Source organism: Lagenorhynchus albirostris, chromosome 1 (assembly GCF_949774975.1).
Source record: "Lagenorhynchus albirostris chromosome 1, mLagAlb1.1, whole genome shotgun sequence".
In the NCBI taxonomy this organism is placed as follows: Eukaryota; Metazoa; Chordata; class Mammalia; order Artiodactyla; family Delphinidae; genus Lagenorhynchus; species Lagenorhynchus albirostris.
In genome coordinates, this window is record NC_083095.1 from 173,837,323 (window position 1) to 173,857,992 (window position 20,670).

The 20,670-nt window shown below is 44.3% G+C and overlaps 2 protein-coding genes across 14 annotated transcripts in view; one reads left to right on the forward strand and one right to left on the reverse strand.

Moving 5' to 3' along the window:
* Nucleotides 1–18,639, reverse strand: part of PDSS1 (decaprenyl diphosphate synthase subunit 1) — a 59,655-nt gene extending 41,016 nt beyond the window's left edge. For 10 of the 11 annotated variants that reach the window (XR_009542542.1, XR_009542545.1, XR_009542551.1 and 7 more), the window contains exons 1-5: nucleotides 18,439–18,639; nucleotides 14,519–14,583; nucleotides 12,813–12,933; nucleotides 10,052–10,182; nucleotides 1,180–1,321 (exon numbers count right to left, since the gene is read on the reverse strand). Coding sequence is in view for 7 of the 11 variants with exons in the window: in XM_060160629.1 (XP_060016612.1) it covers nucleotides 1,180–1,321; nucleotides 10,052–10,182; nucleotides 12,813–12,933; nucleotides 14,519–14,583; nucleotides 18,439–18,576 (597 nt within the window). In the remaining 4 variants the exon portion in view is untranslated. Of the gene's footprint in view, nucleotides 1–1,179; nucleotides 1,322–10,051; nucleotides 10,183–12,812; nucleotides 12,934–14,518; nucleotides 14,584–14,684; nucleotides 14,710–18,438 lie in introns of those variants that run through there. The other variant, XM_060160595.1, reaches the window with a different exon arrangement.
* A 112-nt stretch (nucleotides 18,640–18,751) lies between these two features.
* The window catches only part of LOC132526410 (protein adenylyltransferase SelO-like), a 28,165-nt gene continuing 26,246 nt past the window's right edge, over nucleotides 18,752–20,670 (forward strand). For 2 of the 3 annotated variants that reach the window (XM_060160686.1, XM_060160706.1), the window contains exon 1: nucleotides 18,753–19,243. In XM_060160686.1, the coding sequence (XP_060016669.1) occupies nucleotides 18,937–19,243 (307 nt within the window). In that variant the 5' untranslated portion in view covers nucleotides 18,753–18,936. Of the gene's footprint in view, nucleotides 19,244–20,670 lie in introns of all 3 variants that reach the window. The other variant, XM_060160696.1, reaches the window with a different exon arrangement.

A 20,670-nucleotide genomic window follows, 5' to 3' on the forward strand; every position in this document is an offset into this window, starting at 1 on the left:
TATAGAATTCTGTCAATAGGACACAAAACCTTTTCATCTAAAATCGGAAATAAAAAGATTTAACAAAATCATGTGCGCTAAAGAAAAACCAGCATGTAAAGATAATAATGAAGGTATATTTTTTCTTTGAATACGATTAGAAAACAGGTGGGAACCAGGTATTACAGACATGTGAGGGCGGGGAAGGTATGGAGAAGGAAAACTCATTCACATTAATGTTTTGTTTGTGCTTCAAATGGGCAGGATGGCCAAGGGAAGGGCATGTGTGGCGGGAGATGCCTGCTCCCAGAAGGCCCGTGGGTCTTCCCTTTTATTTGCTGAATTTTATCCCCTTCCTCAACCCATGATTTAAACATCCTTAAACAAGATGCCACATTCTACACACCCCCTTCAAGAAATGCTAATAAAATAACGTGGAAATATGCTTTAAAATATACATGAACTATTCAATTATAAAGCTTCTATTTAAAAAGGTAAAAATTTCATGGGAGAACAGTATCCCTCTGAGATTGATACAGATGTGTATGAGTATGTGTGTGTATATATGTGTGTATATTTATACATATATATATATATATTAGTTTTGTTTATTTACTTGCCTTGAAACTCTTGCATGTGGCAGTTAGTAAATGGTTAAACAATTAAAGTGAATCTGAGTAATGTAAGCCCCAAAGTAAAAGGTGTGATTCCTCATGAAATATGCTTTTTGGATAACTACAAAAATCTCCTTCCTTAACCAAATTCTTATATAAAACTGTGAAGAAGCAGAAACACTAAGTTTATTTTTCTGTGCTGTTATCCATGATCAAACATCTGTATATAGACCAGACATGAAAACTATTTTGAAAGCTGGAAGACCACATTTGATGAAGCTTTTTTTTTTTTTTTTTTGCGGTACGCAGGCCTGTCACTGTCGTGGCCTCTCCCGTTGCGGAGCACAGGCTCTGGACGCGCAGGCTCAGCGGCCATGGCTCACGGGCCCAGCCGCTCCACGGCATGTGGGATCTTCCCAGACCGGGGCACCAACCCGTGTCCCCTGCATCGGCAGGCGGACTCTCAACCACTGCGCCACCAGGGAAGCCCATATTTTACTTTTTAATGAGACAAATCTGGAAAATAAATGCAATCCAAAGAGTATGGGATTTAATAAGAAAGATTTAAAAAACCAAAAAGCCATACCTTCTTTTCACCCCAGATCTTATTAACTGTGTGTTTTCCTCTTCGGGAACTTGCATCATCAATGACATCATCATGGACCAGGCTGGCAGTGTGGATCATTTCTGCAATTAAGGCTATGGCACGCTGGCTTGCTTGCACATTTCTAGTTAACAGAAAGCAATGCTTTTTAACAGAGACACCGCCTATAACCTTCTCAGCAATCATCTTGTGAAAATTGGACATCGGATCTAGGATAAAGAATTTTATTTCTCTAAGAGAAACTATATAAAAACTTTGGCTTCCCTACACAGCCAATTCTATCATTTGGAGAACATTTTAAAAATGCACAAGATACCCTGTACCAAGATTATGTTTTTGGGACACCACACTAAGAAGTAGAATTTGTATAATTAACAACAAAAAAAGGATAAACACCTGAGATGTCTGGGTATCTGGCTGAAGAATCATCGTTATGTCCTATAACAGTGGTCTTGGTCAGTTGGTCAAGTTTACAGTTAGGTTACAATTAAATTTCAGGGGTGGATGGGGAAGATGGGTGAAGAGCATTCTAAAGAAGTGTATGAAAGAACCAACGGTCACTGTGTTCAAAGCTTTTAATAATGTCTTAAATATTTAGTAAGAAGACCTTGATAACCAAGAGAGCTGGAATTCATAATTCCAATTGGCTATTGATATTGGTTACCAATATGAATTGATAATTCATATTGGAATATGAATTCCAATCCAAATTTAACCTGTGCATTAGAAATTTAAACTTTCATTTTCCAGATTTAACACAAAATACAGGAGAAACATTCCCAAGAAGATACTTGGATGTGACTTTTACAGTTAAAAGGGAACCCCAATTTCTTTTTAATCATCATTATTCTCACCATCATCATCTATGGGAATTTAAAAAAACTGAATTTTAAGAAAATCAAACTGGAGAAATAACCAACTGAATTTTCTGAATCTAACACAGAAGCCTGGCTCAAACACACGCTAACTAAATGTTTTATTTATTCCTATAGCTTACTTTTCAAATATCACCACGTTCTCTCTTAGAAGGAAGAAAAGAGAGAGGGATACTGAAATGTGGCTTTTTTTCTTTAAGAACCTAATCTGAACATCTGCAAAAGCCAGTGCTCATTCTAATTCCTCAGATCCAGCAGAAAGCCATGAAAAATGAAGTATAACTAACATTAAAGATGCTGGAATTTAACTACAAACACTAAATCAGCCTGAAGACTATCTTCCCGTCTTGCTTGAAATGTAATTTTAAAATATGGTGCTTTACCAGCAACTCTTACTTAAGATTTTTAGAACTAAACCTCAGAATCTTCCAACTGCTTTTAGCCCAGAAATCAACTGTAAAATGCTGCTCGTTATTTATTAATGTCACAATTATAACAGTTCTAAACACTTCTGGATCACAACACATTCTTCTGAGGAGGGAGAAGTAAAGAAACAGAGGGGAGGGACAAATCATCCTGTAAAACTACTTTAGTTTATGAGAAAATGGAGCTTTGGATGGCTTCCAAGAGCTTGTTCTGAATCCTTCTGTGAGAAACTCACAGACCCTATAGAAGGAAGCTTGGACCTTAAGTATTTTTCAGGTAAATTTACTGGATCCTGTCTTAATGCACAAGAAAAGATGTAGACTTTTACCGTTGTTTTTTACATAAATAGAAAGACTATTTCTTTAGAACATTTTCTCAATGAATTTCAGTCTGATGAAATATACACTTGCTACTCATTAATAGTAGATCTTACCTTAAACAACTGGTAAGACCTCTAAGCCTTTCTCATGTATTTAGAGGTCGGGCACCACTTCCGTTATCACAAACTACGTCAGCAGGCAGGGGTCCTGCTGGGAAGCTGCAGTAAAATGGCAGTACTCACTGAGACACTGGAGTTTTTTGTAATTTGAAGATATTAAAACAAAGATTTCTTAAAATATCTTGAAATTTCATAGACTACATATATGTAAAAATGCCTTTTCTATGGCTAAATTGATGAAATCAGGATTCTTGCTTAGAAAGTTATTTGGCATCGTGACACAGCCCCTACATAGGATAAACATCACATTTTAGACGCTTTATCATTTTATCTGATGTACTTTTTCCTGCACAATTAGCCTTTAACATGTGCCAGCTTCTATCTGGAAAATACTGTCACTACGTATCCACAGTACAGCATAATGGTCTGCAACCCAAATTTACAGATCACAGAAACAACTCACACTGTTTTGAAGATGAAATCTTCGAAGTACCGAACTGAGTCATGCCTTCAAAAAACTGGGCATCATGTCTACTTCCTGCTGTGAAAGAGCTGCCACACTTTCCCAACTTCTGGGAGAGGTGCTAAGAAAAACCAGTCAGGCGAGACAGCAGGAGAAAATGAGGCCCCGAGTCTGAGTCTCGAAAGGTGGCTCTGTCCTCCATCCTTCACACCTGCAAGAGCGTGCGATGACTCAGCCAGCCCCTCACAACAGTCAGGTTCTTCCCTCTTCATTAGATTTCAAACAACATTTTTATAATGAATAATTTCAAGCACAGACGGAAACAGATGGAATAATATAATGACCCCCCACATACCCTTCACCAAGCTCACATGTGATTTAAATAAAATGCTTTTTCCTCCTATTCATACTGATATATAATGCCAAGTCTTAAAGAAATGACAAGTAAACCCCCAGTGTGGGAAAACTGTCTCCAAAAAGAAAATCAAACCTTATCAATGGGTTACCTTGATTTGCAACAACTGAGGGAAGCAGAAGAATTTAAATAGTAAATGTGGTTTCACTCTAACTGAGACAGAGAAGCTTCTATTCCCAAAGCTACAGAGGTTGTATAAAGACCAGAGTTCTCAGCTGGGTTACAGAAGGCTCTGTTTCTATTTCCCAATGTTCTTCTGTTTATTTTCTTCTGCCAATTCTAAACAGAAGCGTTTCACTTTGTTTGTGAGAACTCTGACAAGATTAGTGTTTCTTAAATATCATCTCTTGCCCACCGTGTCAAAATCAATACTCTTGAAAATACAGACTGAAAATTCCTTAGACTTAGGAACTGGGATCCCTCATGATGGGGCTCAGGAACTGGCATTCTGAAGCAGCAGTCCTGGTGATTCTGACACACAAAGTTGGGGACGTGCTGCTCTGTAAGTGGGGTATTCGCCTGACTGACTGCAAGCCCCAAACGGAAGCTTCTCCTGAGAAGGGATATGACACAAGCTCAGCCTCTGCTGCCCCCCCTGCAGCCCCGCCTCTAAACCGCAGGCATGACCTGAAGCTTGGGGGCCCAGTTTAAAGGTCTTATGCCAACGACTCCCCAAGTCTCTTCGGAGCTGGAGGCAGGAGGTCTCCCCTGTTCTGAAAGGCACAGTCATGGGAGGGTGACCTCCTCTTCTCCGACACCTCGCATCATCTCGAGTTTTAAAGGCACGAATGAACACTTTATCAGTTTGGTACTGAAGAACTCTCTAGTTAAAATGCAAACAAAGTCTCTCTCTGTCTGTCTCTAAAATTCTTCAGGATGTGAACTGCATCTCCTAGTTGTTACCTGATAAAGTACACAAGTTTTCAGTATGCTGAACAATATATCCACGTCACTTAAGATTCTATCTTTATCTGCCACTGAGCTGACTTGCTACAAGTTTGGGTCCCTCAACTACTGACACTGTGGAAAGTGTTCAGCTCCCCCCGGGTCTGCGCTGCCAGATCTGGTGCATCCGGAAGCGGTACCTGCAGAGGGAGAGAAAAGTCCCAGCAGGCACACTCTCCACACTCGTGCGATATGATGTGAACGATGGGGTCTGTCCCAGTTTCCTGTGGCCCGGTGACAAAACACCACAAACTTGGTGGTTTAAATCAGTAGAAATTCTGCCACAGTTCTGGAGACCACAAGTCCAAAAGCATTTTCCCTGAACTGAGATGGAGGTATCGGCAAGGCCAGGCTTCCTGCAGAGTCTCAAGGAGAGAATCCTTTCCTCGCTCCTTCCAGTTGTGCTGGCTGCTGGAGGGCCTTAGCTTGTGGCCACAAGCTTGAAGCAGCCACCTTCAAGTCTCTCCCCTCCAGCTTCACACGGCCTTCTCTTCTGTTACGGCAATCTCCCTCTGCCTCCCTCTTTAGGGATACAAATGACTGCATTTCCGGCCCATCAGATAATCCAGGATGACACCCCCATTTCAAGATCCTTAACTTAAGCACATCTGCAAAGACCCTTTTCTTGCCATATGATGTAACACTTACAGGTCCCAAGGATTAGGACGTGCATACTTTTGTGGGGCCATTTTTCAGCCTAACACAGTTTCTTACTTTCACCATCCTCTTCTGCTGATGCGCAAATGTTTCCTTTTCAGTGATCTGATTCTTACAATTACTTGATTTTACTTCATCTGTCTAAAATCTTGTTTCTCCACATTACTGACACGACCTTGAAGTGTCTCCCCTTCCGCAGCGGCATCCAGGTTGAACGCGGGGGACGGAAGGCGTTCCTGCCCACCCCTCACTCTCGCTTCTCATCCTCGGCCCAGTATTTCTGTTCCCTGGCCTCTGCCCCCGCCACTGCGGTCTTGTTCCCTTTCCCTGTATTCCTTACTGGCACACTGATGCATGAACATCAAAGGTGCCTTCCTTCTAAGGGACAGCAGAGTTCAGGAGGGATACCTGTGAGCTCCAACTTGCTTAGCACGTCATTTTCCTTGGTCACTGGCCATTCACCTTTGAAAACCCAAACAAGCACACCAGACTACAGTGGAGACTGCCTTTCTTTGGAGGGAAGAGCGGTTTTAAGCTTGATCCTAACGGTAATGAATCCATCAGCAGTTTTAGTATCAAGAAAAATTAACTGACATTCAAGAGCAGCAGCTCCTGAATCTTTCAGATTTATATCCAGATAAAAACAGATGTCTGCAAAGTTGCATCGTAAATGATGCAGGATTCATGCTCCTGGTTATTTTCTTGCCACTGAAGAAACACTGCATTTTGGAAGCCCTGGACATGTGGAGAGTGACTCCATGATGATATCTCAGACCTGCAGCTTATCCAGGCTGGCTTTCTCCACAGGATCCAGGGTGCAAAAGAATAATGCAGCATTTGGGTTTTTTAAATTGAGCACAGCTGATGAACGTGTAGACGTTGATTCCTTCAGTGATAGAATCAGCCTCCCCCTGGGTGGTGGGAGCCAACGAGTGAGCACACACCATGTTCAAAGCCCCATAGCCGCCTTGCTCTCAATGATGTTCCCCTTAGGCTTGGGCCTGACCTCACCCATGAAATGGACAACCACCTGGTTATCAAAGCCTCCTCTACCTCAGCAGGTATCCCTTATCACAGACTTTACATCAAGATCCATTTTAATTGAGTATGGACACATCAAGAGTGCCATCTCCTAGGTTAAAGACAAAAATATTTCTCGTGGCACCAACCTTCCTAACCCATAAGCTGCCGCAGCAGTAGCTGGCTCAATGATGCAGAACACACAGAAACCAAGAATGGTTCTAGAATCGTTAGCGGCCTGACTCTAGGCATCATTCATGTGAGCTGGTGCTGTGATGATGACTGTTTTGTTAGTTTCCCTAGAGTAAGCTTTTGTAGTTTCCTTTGTCTTTGTGACAATCACAAAAGTTACTTCCTCTGAATTTAAGAGTTTTATCGCATTTGGAAGCTTGACCTATTTACTAATGTGAAAACTGCATCTTATCTGTTCTATCTAATCAAATGTCTGGCTTTGTAAACTAGACTAGTGGGATTCAATGCCACTTGACTATTTGTACAGTCAAGATCAACAGATCTGTGCCCAATGTAGCTTGAGTAGGCCTGTTATCCTAATCACTGGCAGTGATATCCACTTTCCAGTGCCAGAAGATTTCCACGAGAAACTGACGGTGTCAAGACTGATGATAAGAACAGGTGCCTTCAATGAGGTCTCTGAGTAGGACAGGTTTGGCTTGTTTCAGAAGAGACACTAACTGTGTTGTGGTCAATAAGTAGAGCAATTTCATAGAATCTATTCTTTATAAAGCTCAGTTCTGACTTGGATTCTTTGATAAGGTAAGTTCTGACCCACAGGTAGTTGGGTTTTGCTGCACTCTGTTGAGGGTTGGGTTCTCGGGAAAGCACTCTCACGTTTAAAGTACAGAATGTCTACTCAGAAATGCCCTTGGGATCAACACCTGAGGGGAGGAGACAAGAGGATAGGGTAGAGGGAGAAGTTTCTGCAGTGCAGGCCCATCCAGAGCCGCAGCCACTCCATCGTGTGCTCTGGAGCTAGAATGGCCCTTCATCTGTCAGTCCCTGGACGTGGACTGGCTAAGGCGAGAGGATTCTCTGCAGCCGGGGCAACCCTTGAAGAGGCTGCGAACTGAAGGCTCTCCACCGGCAACACTGCCCCAGGAGCTGGGGCAAAGGGTCCTTCAGGGAAGGGGGTTCTGGGCAGCGTGGCTCAGAATCCACCACAACTCTGTTTTCTGGACCTTTCAAGTCTGATTATCTGTTGTATGCATCCTGCCTTACCTGACCAGGTACTGTAGTTATCAGGATGCACAGAAGAAAAATAAAGATGAAGCCTTAAGGTTTTGGGGGCCATATTACCCTTTAAGAATATGCTATAAGCCATGTATACCTTTGCGTGCAAACATATGAAAATTTCTGCACACAATTCTAAGGGGCTCACAGACCTCCCCACCCCCACCCCAGCTTTCACGGACCTCAGGTTAAGAACTCCCAGTGACGTGATCTAGCAGGGAACACATAATGGACGACGGACAAGCTTAATACAGGAAAAAGAGAAACTCAGTAGAAGGTAGTTCCCCCACCCCCCATTTCTTAAGGTATCTGTTCTATTCTGTTTTCCAAAATCCCCTCCAGGATTACTGTTAACCTATTTAATACACATCTCAGAAGCAAGACGATGATGTCTAATAAGCCTTAGAGGAGCCATTAAACTGTGACTGTCAAATGATGAAGCAGGCCTCTCGCAATTCTGCCAACACCAGCAAGCAGGCAGGTGAAGTAGTGGAATGGCTGCTGGTGGCATCAGCTAGAAACAGAGGCCTGCGTGGTCCTGCCCAGAATCTTTTACCTTTGCCCCACATGGCTCTAAACCTCTTTCAGCAAGCAAAATCACAAATGGCCCAGGCCCTCCCCCCATTCCCCATCCCCTCTTGCTTTAAGTGGCTTGGAAGTTAACAGCTCGATATTTGCCCTATTAAGAGCCTGATCCAAAAGGGTCCTTAGGAAGTAAGTATTCTCAAGAAGCTGGGGCTTGGAGAATAATATCGTTAGGCTACTGTACCACCCAAATGCACGCCACAGTCACGACTCACATCCTGATGCCTCCATACTGTGCCTTCAGCAAGCCCTAAGCTGTAGCCAGAACATCCCTGGAGAAGGTAGAATTGAACTTCCTTTTCTTTAAACCAGCAATGCCTTTTCTGGGTATATAGTCTCCCATTTTTTTCTGCAAACAACAGTTTATACAGTTTCAATGAGGTAAATTGAAGACTTTGACTCTGGGGATAACAGCTGACAGGATTTAAGGTGAGCAATGCAGAATATTTTCCTTCCCTTGTTTTCTGTGAGGGTGATGAACCGTACTGTTAATCTGAGAAATTAAAAATATAAACACACACTATCTCTAGACCAGTGGTTCTCAACCAGGGACGATTCTGCTCCTCCGGGGACACCTAGCAATGTCTGGAGAAATTTCTTGGTCGTCATCAACTAGGGGAGGGGCTGCCAAACACCCTACAAGACACCTAACAGTCCCCGCGGCAAAGAATTATCTGGCCCCGAACGTCAGCAGAGTCACAGCTGAGAAACCCAGTTCTAGACCACGTGAGAGGTATTTCAAGTTTGGTTCAGAGGGAGCATTTCTGCTGCCCTGCCTTCCGGTGAGGTGAAAGTGGTCCTGATGATGGGAAAATGGTCACTGCCAGAGATTTCACTGCTTGTTCAAACTATACGGTGAGCACTTGGAAAGTCTCAGGGTAAGTGGGAGGCACCCATGAGCATGGAATCATATCGTGGAGCTGGATAGGCACAGCAGCGGGGCACAAACGGCTGTGGGCAGAGGCAAGCATGTGCTAAGAAGCAACATCTGACACTCGTTCTGACAGCAACCTTAAATTTAGTGCTGGCAAACCTTAGGCATTCCTTAAAGTGCTATCTACAGAGAAAAGGGAATGCAATGCAAATGTTCAACACTAGGGAAATGTATGAGTCTATTACTGTCTACTGGAGGTTATATCAATAGATTACATGATGTAACAAAAAAAATTATGAAGACACTCCAGTAACATGGCAAAGAGTCTAAAAAATAATGGCAATGGGTCCATTGTCGTTTTCCTTTAATATTAAAACATTGCAGTTGTTTTAATATTTGAAAAATTTACACATATTTGAAACATAGAAGTTGAAGACCGATAGTCAAAATGCCTTCTTTTAAGAAGATTTTTCTTTGGCACGTTTCCAAAGGCCACAGGAAGTCAGGCCCTGCAGTGGGTGTGGTGCCCAGAATCCAGGCCTAACTCATGACTTTATAACCATCAACCTTTGGACTAATGGCCCCGTGTGTACAATGATTACAAGTATGCATACATCCTGGTATTCTTTACTTCTGAATGAGAAAACTCAATGTGGCTTTGAAAATTCTTCCCAAAATGTTTATTTGCAGCTGAAGTTGTTCTTCCACGGATACTAAAAAGCATGGAAAAGGAAGATGCCCAGACTAGACTCCAGGGTGACCTTGGGAACACAAAGCTAGAAACTAACTACCACAAAGTGAATTCTCAAATACATGCTACTTCTTAAACAGGAGATTAAACAGTAACCTTGGGAAGGAAGGTTTGCCAAATATAAAACCAATAAAGGGGAGAAAGTAAATAACTCACCGGGAGTTATTATGATGAATATTACAGGCTCGGGCCATTAGCACCACAATGATTGGTCGAAAGGCTTTTCCTTTTCCATCAAAGTAGTATTCACACATATCCTTAAGTTCTGTTGTAGATATGAATAGTTCCTGAAACAAAGTTTCTCTGTGTCAATACAGCATCATAACTGCACAGTCAGTGGGATTTCTTTCACAAAACTTTGATTTTAGTGTATTCATTTCAACTGAGAAATTCAACACTCAGTAGGAAACGGTTCCAATGTTGTATGGCCATAAAGCTGGCTGTGTGTGGCTGGGCCACAAGCAATGCCTGGCTCGCCCCCAGGGGCCTCAGTGCTGGGGTGGGCACTGCTGCCGCCCCATGACTCCAAGAGACAGCAGATTGGGGGAGGAAAGCACCAGATGGCCAGTGACAGCTGGAGAGAGAAAGAAACAGGGCTGGTTGCAGCTTGGAAGATGGAGGGGAGAGGACAAACATGGGGAGTGTAGGAGCCAATGAAGCAGGAGGTCAGTGGGTATCAGGGGCTGGAAGATAAGATGTGGCCAGAAAGAAGAGCAGGGGTCAGAGTCTGGCTCAGCCGTTACTTAGCCACACAAGCCAAAGGTTCATAGGGAAAGTGTAAGACATGGTTTACCTGATGGCAAGGAGCTTCCAATTGAGTTGGGAAAGCAAAATTTTAAAAAATGTGAAATATTCAGTGAATAATATGGTGGTAACTTGAATAATGCCGTACGTTAAGTGCATTAAAGTTCAAAGAATGGAGAGATCAGTGTGGACGAGAAAAACTGAACATTTCATGGAGGAGATAAGCTTTGACTGGGGATTACAGGATAAGTAGGATTTTGATTTCTGAAGAGGAGGGAGAGCCTTCCTGGTGATGGGCATGTGTGTTTACTGTATCTGTCCCTCAGGGACTTGCTGGAGAGAACCAGAGCTTATGCCCTGGGAGCAATGGGAGCTACAAATGGACCCAAAGGACCTTCAGCAGGGCTCAAGTGAACACAGTCCAGCAGGCCAGCCACTCACTCCCTCAGTTACTGACTCAGTGCCAAGGACGATAATAAACGCAGAGGTTTCAAAGATAAATAGGACAGCCCCTTGCCTACAGGCAGCTCAGAGTCTAGATGGGGGAAGGAAAACAACATTGCGGGGGGACTGCTGTCGTGGAGGTAAGTGCAGCTGCTCTGGGAGCACAACGGGGGCGTCTCTGGCTCAGGCTGAGGGCGGGAGGAGGAAAGCAAGGCTGGGGACTGAAGGCAAGAGGCAGACGAGACGAGGAGGGCGTGGAGGGGAAGAGGAGGCTGCATCGAGGATCCTCCCCGGGTTCCTGGGTGGCAGCCTCCAATCAACAGGACAAACAAGAGAAAAAACAATCTGTAGGAAAAGGCAGAGCTTCAGATCTGCCAAGTGCGAGACAGTCACGGACATTCCAGGGAGCTGCCCAGTGAGCAAAGTTTAGGAGAGAAAATTCCATCTGGACTGGAGGTATTATGTGGGACTCATAAGCATGGGAATGGGTAAACTGAAGACAGAGAGAGAAGAGGAGCCGACAGAACCCCAGGGACGGCACAATTAATAGGGGTGGGGTGGAGGGGACAGAGAGGAACCCAGGAAGCTGACTGAAGGATGGCCTAAGAGTCAGGAGGACGAGCAGAGTGCAGAAGCCAAGAGGTGGGTTTCACAGAGGGGGCTGTGGGGAACAGTGTCCAATGTTCAAAGAGCCCGGGAAGATACAAACCAGCAGTGCCCACTGGATTTGGTGGAGGGAAGCAAAGGCAGTTTCAGAGGAGAGGCTGGAAAGGAAGGCACAGTGCGATGGCGGAGCAGTGGTGAAGGGGCAAAAGAGAGAGAGAGGCCAAGAATACTGGAAGGGAAGGGGTAGGAGGACACAGGGTCAAGGGATGGTCCTTTAAAAGACAAACAGGAAGAAACTGGAGCATCCAAAATGGATCTGAAAGAGAATGAAGGGGGCGAGTCTGCAGATAGACAGGAGAACAGGGAATTGCAGGAGGAGTTCCTAGGGCCCCAAGGAGGCAAAGGGGATGGGACTTAACCAGAGGTACAGGGTTGAAGCTGGAAAGGAGGGAACCCTGACTTCACTGAGGTGGGAGAGGAGGCGGCCGGCACGCAGCAGTGTGGGCTGCAAACGGCCCAGAGCAGGCGTTCAGGGAGTTCCTCCTTCACGGCCTCTGCTTGGTCCACTGGACAGGAAGTGGTGGAAACAGGAGTGTCGGGTGGGGGCTGCAGGGGCAAAGTGCAGAACCTTGAAACGGGAAGGAAGCTGACCAGGGGCATGTGAACATTTCTGGGTAGCATCTGAGAATCCACGTGAGGCTGGGGCCACTGAAAATTTTGGGAAAAGAATGCTTAGCGAAGAAAGCCCTATTTGGGTCAGCCTGGCACTGATATTCAGAACCCGACAGGAAGACAGTAGCAGGAGTCACCGGAGGCTTCATAGCCTCACCAGGCCTGGAGCACGGGATGGATTTGGCAAGGAAAGGTTAGATGACTCTTTGGACGTGTACCTGCTGCCTGTACCTTTTTTTTCGGTTTCCCAATTCTGCCATCACCCCCCTCTGGATAGTAACTTGCATTGCATCCTCCACGATGCCCCACACTTGTTGCTCAAGAAACATTTGAAAGCTGACATTTGGGAATCAAATCTGCAACAGCACGGCACACATGTGAAAACCTGCACTGTTTGCTCATAATTCTAAGAAATCAACATTACTTTACAGCATCGTCAAAAATATCTTACCTTCCTGATGTCCTCGTACAGACCTTTCAAGTCTCTCCAGCCAAGGTTAAAAGGATCAGTGTATTTCTCACCGCTCCGTGTTCTACTACAGCAGCACACTGCTGGCGTCACGTGATGGAACCTGGAGAGGCAGAAATGCACACAGTGGAAGACTGAGCGTTACTTTACTGAGATAACTTCACTTTTAAGTAAGAATTATACAGACCTATGCATATATATACAGCAGAGTATGATGATGGAAAATTTAAGCCCAGATACTTGCTGGAAATTAAGTATGAATATAAAAAGGTCATTATAATTTAGAAAAACATAACAGAATTCTGATCTTGCTCAACAATACATCAATTTTTATAACCAGGACCCTGGGAACCCACAAAATCAAAGAAATATAAACCATGTTCATTGTGTTCTGAGTTTAAATTTTATACAGTTGGGCCTCCATACCTATGGGTTCCGCATCTGCGGATTCAACCAACCTCGAACGGAAAAAAAATATTTATATATATAAAAATATATATTTATATATATAAATATATAAACTCATAAAATTCCAGAAAGTTTCAAAAAACAAAATTTGAATTTGCCATGCTTGGTAACTATTTACACAGCATTTACATTGTATTTACAACAATTTGCACAGCATTTACATTGTATTAGGTATTATAAGTCACCTAGAGATGATTTAAAGTATATGGGATGAGGGGCTTCCCTGGTGGCACAGTGGTTAACAATCTGCCTGCCAATGCAGGGGACACAGGTTTGAGCCCTGGTCCGGGAAGATCCCACATGCTGCGGAGCAACTAAGCCCACGAGCCTGTGCTCTAGAGCCCGTGAGCCACAACTACTGAGCCCGTGTGCCACAACTACTGAAGCCCTTGTGCCTAGAGCTTATGCTCCGCAACAAGAGAAGTCACCACAATAAGAAGCCCGTGCACTGCAACAAAGAGTAGCCCCCTCTCCCCTCAGCTAGAGAAAGCCAGCACACGTCAACAAAGACCCAACGCAGCCAAAAATATAAATAAATAAATAAATAAATAAATAAATAAATTTAAAGTATATGGGATGGGGACTTCCCTGGTGGTGCAGTGGTTAAGAATCCACCTGCCAATGCAGGGGACACAGGTTTGATCCCTGGTCCGGGAAGATCTCACATGCTGCGGAGCAACTAAGCCTGTGTGCCACAACTACTGAGCCTGCACTCTAGAGCCCGTGAGCCACAACTACTGAGCCCATGTGCCACAACTACTGAAGCCCTCATGCCTAGAGCCCATGCTCCGCAACAAGAGATGCCACCGCAATGAGAAGCACACGCACCACAACAAAGAGTAGCCCCCTGATCGCTGCAACTAGAGAAAGCCCGCGCACAGCAACAAAGACCCAATGCAGCCATAAATAAATAAATGTTCCTTTAAAAAAAATAAAGTATATGGGATGATGTGTGTAGGTTGTATGCAAATATTATAGGACTTGAGCATCCCCAATTTTGGTATGAGGTGGGGGCGTGGCTAGAACCAATCCCCCTCCACCATACCAAGGGACAACTGTATTCCCATTTTTTCAAAAGGCAGAGATCACATAGAGCAGATATTGTGGCACTTAGTTAAACAGCATATCCAATTTGTTGGACTAGCCCATCACAATTTAGAATAGAAATTTACTGGCAGTATGGCCAATAATTTTAGTTGCAATACGGATTATAAACTTACCGTGATATACTATACATATTTGGAAAGGCAGATGTTAAACTCTTCACAAGATTAAAATAGGACATCTATAAAATAAAAGTATTAAGAAACTTGTAAGAATATTTGTGAAAAACTTGTTTATAACATTAGATAAATTAAAACTCCCATAATTTATAATAAAAGTAACCTTTTAGTTGTCCATTTAGACTGCAGACTTTAGAAAAAAATAACAAAGTTTTCTTTCCTTATTACAAAAGCAATATTCGTCATTACAGAAAATATAAATATAAAAAAGCAGAAAATAAAAAGCATCTATAATCTATCCCTTCCCCCAAAGACTGCTCCATATTCACATCTATCTTTCCAGATCTGCAATTCCCTTCCATTTAGCTAAGAGTGGGCAGAGAATAGTAAGGACTAGTGTGGTTTACACTCTTTTAAAGTCTTAACTTGGTTTAAAACAAAGAATAATCAAGATCCCAAAAGCATCTGCCCAGACAGTGAAAAAGAAAGGATTTCAATGTTAAGGAAGAAATTTACAGTTACACAAACACTGCCTATTTCAAGCCACTGTTCCTGAATATACTTGGAAATGGTACTTCTTGAAAAGTAATGTCAACAAACAAGCAAGCCCAGCAGCACATTTTGATAATATTAATGAGAGATCAAGAACAACAAGAGACGACTTCTAAAGGATTCAGAGGTGGTGCCAACAAATAGTTCCGACAATTATTGTGCACAGCAGTGGGGACCCACAGATACGGCAGCTAACTTGAAGAATTCAGGGACACAGGCATTTCAAAAATTACTAATTTACTAATCTGATGTGTGAAGGGCTCTTACAGAATACTTGAAGAAAATATCTTGACAAAGGATGGATTTAGCAGTAGAAAAAGAAAACGAAGGTAATAAAGCCTTACAATGTGCTTTCACACTATCTGACTCTCACAACTACTTGTTCTTATACAGCCGGGGAACTTGAAATTCAGAAAAGTCTGAAAAACTGGTAATACGGGTACGTTTACAATATATCAAAAGAAAAAAGCACCTACAGCACTGTGTGCATTATGTGATTCCACTAAAAATGTGTACACCCACACACAAAAAATCAGAAAACAGGGTTTAGAAGCATATAAACCAGGCTATTAAAAATAGTTATTTTGGAATAAATAGGATCGTGGGAGTTTTTTGATTTATTCTTTTAAAATTCATATTTTCTGAATTTTCTTTAGTGAACACACCCTGCTTTAGACATACTAAAATGACAATAAAGGTTGACTTTGCCAGGCAGGCAGTGGCCAAAGAAGGCGGTCCTGAGTTCTGTTTTCACCATAGCATTATATTCATTAAACCAGTAAGGACATTTATGACACCCCAGGCATTAAAATGTCCTACGGAAAAAAAGTGATAATCCTTTCATTTTACCATTACATGACACTTAACCTACTTCTGTCAGCCTTCATGCATAAATGATTCACACGAATTTAGGATTTATTATGATGCTTATTCAGTCTGAGACCTAACCTCTAACTTGGGGGTGAAGAGTTAAAATTACACAGCTAATACAGAGGCTCTTAACCACTGGGCAGTGCAACAATGTAGCTTGTTGAAAGCCTGGAAGGTGGATCTTGGCTCAGATCCCAACATTTCCCGGTAGTTACCTTGAGACAGCTTTCTGATAATATCTACTCACAGAGATGCTAAGATTAATTGAGAGATTATATATAAGGCTCTTAGCTGTGTACATTTAATATGGTATGTACTCAACCAAGCTGTCTTCCGCTTTAAGAGTACCTTCAGGCGAGCTTCCCTGGTGGCGCAGTGGTTGAGAGCCGATACAGGGGACACGGGTTCGTGGCCCGGTCCGGGAAGATCCCACATGCCGCGGAGCGGCTGGGCCCGTGAGCCATGGCCTCTGAGCCTGCGCATCCGGAGCCTGTGCTCCGCAGCGGGAGAGGCCACAGCAGTGAGAGGCCCGCGTACCGCAAAAAAAAAAAAAGAGTACCTTCGGGCAATGTTTCCCAAAGTGAGGTTAGAGGTGCTCAGGAGAACAGGAAAGTATTCAAAGGGAGTGGTGTAACCGGAGCCACTTGGTGTGCCACTGGTAGCACAGGCAACAACCATCTCCCAATTCCGATTTTGTGTCTTTCCATCACATATTCTCCCTGAAAGCCAACCTTGCCTCTCATGAAGTTACTTTTTTTAAAAAAGAGAAAATGCTGAGTAAGAATCAAGACATACTGACAAGTGATTTGTTACAATCATATACACACTGGTTTCTGTCCTATTCCAAGATGTTTGAACACTACCAATGAAGAAGTTGAGAGAACATACAAACATCAGGAAAAATGGAGCTGTGCTGGGAGAGATGGGCGTGGCGTTACTGTTGTTGCTCTTCGTCCCCAAGGACTATCAGGCCCTAACGGACTTGAACTAGCCACAACACACCCTCCTGAGGCAGACACCAGAAGGCTCATGTATTTACAGTGAAAAATACCACTGACACGAATCAGAAATACACGGTACTGGCATTACCAGCAAGGCTCCTCCTTGTGGTCATTAAGGCAGACATGGAAGACATCCAGCATATTCTCTCCAGGAAAGCACCCTTTCTGTGGCTAAGATAATTGTTTAATGGGCATGGAATTTAAAAATAAATAAATAAGTAAGGAGCATCAGAGAAAAGAAGTATCAGTAGCATCAGTGGTGGGTGCATCCATCTCTCCAGATAACATCCTCATCTGCGGTACTGGAAATATTTGAAGGCTGGCTAGGACAGTACTGACATGGATCCCAGCAGACTCTTTCTCCCATATTCTCTCTTTACTGTCTAATCCATAGACTAGCCCAGCGGCCATTCTCTCTCCAAATGTCTATTTTGGATAAGTTGTGATTATGTATGCATATGTATCCCAAAGTAGACATTTAGAAATACTACATATTTCATATTGGGAAATGGTCTTTGATGGACACGGAAGTGCACCAAATCTGACTGAAACGGAAGAGTCCTAAATTCAAATAAACTTAAAAAAAAAAAATGAGCCTGGAGGATGAGAGGAGAACACATACAATTACTATGCGACCGGAGAAATCTCTAAAAGGACAGTGAGTCCACAGACCTTGCGTGGTTATGCTTACCAGTACGAGCCTAGCCTGTGGTACGCCAGGAATTAATCACTACAAAGTGCGGCAAAGGACTCACACAGCCATAGAAACTTGTCAATACACAGGAGCTAAACTGCCCGGAAAGGGAGAAAAATGAGATGGAGTCCAAAGGCAGTAGGGGAGAGCGTCAGGGAGTCACGGTTAGTGCTCAGATTCTGACTCTGCTTCAAGAAGTCATAGGTCGATTTAAAAATCAAGGTTTCTCCACTTGCGACATCCTCAGGCCTCTTCTCCTTCCAGCCCGTCCAGGTGTGCCCTCCCTCTGAAACAACTACCGCAGGACTGAACTCTGGTCCACTCTAAGCATCAGCCCTGCGTTCTCCACGAGACTTTTCCGCCTATTCCGAGGCTACCCGGACCCTCCGTATCTCTGAGCGCTCAGAGTACCTTTTGCTCTAAAATCCCAATTAAGTTCTGTTGCCCCCGAAGCCCTGGCTGTAACTCGAAAGGAAACACCTGCAGACGCTCTCCACGCTTTACGCATACCCCAGGAGACCACTGGGCCACACCTGCGTTTCCCCGGGACCTGGCTTCTCACCGCCCCTTCCCCACACCCGAGACGCTCCCCTGTCCCCAGGACACAGCTCTGCAGCCCCGCGCGGGGCGCCCACCCCTCGGTTCTGTCCCGTCCTCGGTGCCCCGCCAGCCCTGGGTCGCGTCCCAGCGCAGCCCCGCAGCCCCCGCCCGTGCAGCTTGCCCTCATTCATTCTGCGGCGCCGCTGTCATTAGTGCGGTGACCTCTGCGCCCAGCTACGGCGCGCGTTTCCCGGCCTCACCTGCGCGCGGGCTGCAGCGGTGGCGGCGGCGGCGCGCAGCCCGGACAGTCCCGCGCGGCCGAGGGAGCCGGGCCCGGGACTCCGCGCCGCCTGCCTCCAGGAGCAGCCGCGCCGCCACCGCCACCAGCACGAGGCCATGGTCCGCGTCTGAAAGTCGCGGCAGAGCTGCAGCTCCGCCTCTGGCCCGGCGGCCCCTCCTGCCGGGACCCGGAGCCGGAAGTCCGGCAGCGGAAGAGCTTCTGCCTCGCCAGCTCCGCCCCTTCTCGCTTCTCCCGAGGGCGCGTCCCGCCCCGGAGGAGGAGGAGGAGGAGCGGCCGCAGGGGGCTGAGCGGCGGTGGGGCGGCTAGATTCCCTCGTAACCCCGCCCGCCCGCCGCTGGCTCGGGAGAAACCAGCGTGATCTTCCTTCCGGGCAGCGGCCTCCCCCGACCCCGCCCAGCCGGTGCCTCCAGCAGTCTCCGCAAAAATGCACCCGTGTTAGACCGGCTGTCATCTAGAAATGCTACAGGGCGCCCGACGAACAATCATGAACTTTCCTTTTGCGTATTTAGGCAGAAGTAGGACGCGAAGCATCGGGTTCCTGTTGTGCTGCCTAATCCGGAGGCTCCAGTTTCCGCGGCTGCTTCTCTTGGGTGTTATCTGCCACGCCGTCGTCTGCTCCTTATGGCGACCTGGCCTTGCAGGAAGTGCCAGCCTTTTGCATCTTTACAGTAACAAGTCAAACCCCGAGCAGGGCTATTGTGAAAGAGAAGTTAGATTAGCCTCGTCTCTCGACTTCTGGACGCTCTCCTCTGAAAACCTTATAGGTATATTGTGGCCTAGTTTGGCAATCTTGCTCACATCTGGATATGTGAGTCCCGCTCGTGGGTGTACTGAGCTGTGCGAAGTTGTTTAATATTTGGTAATGTTGAACCTACTTGTAACCAGCCCAGGGAATACTGGAGAATGGACAGGATTAATGCCCGTTAAGGGTTAGAAAGACCTTTCCTTAATTCTGTGGCCAGATCTACTCTTCTCATGGTAATGAGAGGGTGTCTTTATAAGAGAAGTGATATAATTAATCATTCAGTACATGCGTACAAACACACAAAGCCTGTCAGAGAAAGTGTAAGCATTGGGGATACAGAAATAGAAGAAACTTAACTCTGTCCTCAAAAAATTCACTCTTATGAGAAAATAGACCAGCAAACAGGCAACTGTGATTCTCTGATATTTTTTCTTGTTCTTCTGACTCATGCATTTTGCATTAAAGAATGCAAGTACCCGTATAGCTGAGCACATTTTTACATTTATCTTCAAAATTTTTTAACTGAATAAAAGCATATAATAAAGAAGTTTTTTTAAAATGTCAGTTTTATTGAGGTTTTTTTCCCCTAATTTTAAAGAATATTATATAAAAGATGTCAGGTGCTTTACAAATTAAGGTTGTTAATATGCACCTGTGGCTTATCTTGATCGAGGTTTATGTATTAAGAAATATCCACAGGTGGAGTTGGCCAAAATAGAGTGTTGCAGTAAACACTTGTACTTGCAACAATCCTGTGACTTAGAATATTTTCATTTGCCCTTTTCTTATAGGTAGAGAAACATAGAGGAATTAAGTGTCTTGCCCAAGCTCACATAGTTGGTAGATAGAGCACTACACAATTCTGTTATGCCATTTTCATTTAGAAATTGTTTACCCAGATTAAAACAATAACCTAGCTCTTAAAAAGATGTAATTTGGCAAAGCTAAGTAGGGGGGAAGGCAGATGAAATTTGTGAAGGCCTCCACCATTATAGTATAGCTAAACTTCCCATGAACAATAACCCACCAACAGGACATGCAGAATACAAAGTAGTTCCTTTGACCCAACTAGGCCAAGCATGAGTCTAGAAAGTTAAAACATTGTCTAAGCTGTGCAAGTAATTGCCAAAGAACAGACTCCTCTCGTGCACAGTCTAGAAATGGCTTGGGCCTTTTTGACTGCACTTATACAAATGAAACAGCTAGCCACACTGATAAAAATGGAATAAGTGTACAGTTGAAACATTTTCAAAGTTATTTTGATATTGGAGAATTGGCTACACTCGAAGACATTTTATTTCCATAATGATGATACTGTTCAAAACATTAGGTAGGACCAGGTTTTACAGCCAAGGAGAGATTACATACAAAATATAACCATATATTGTTTCATAGTACTGCATAGAAACACCTCATCCTGATGTTATTAGATAACTGATAAATGAA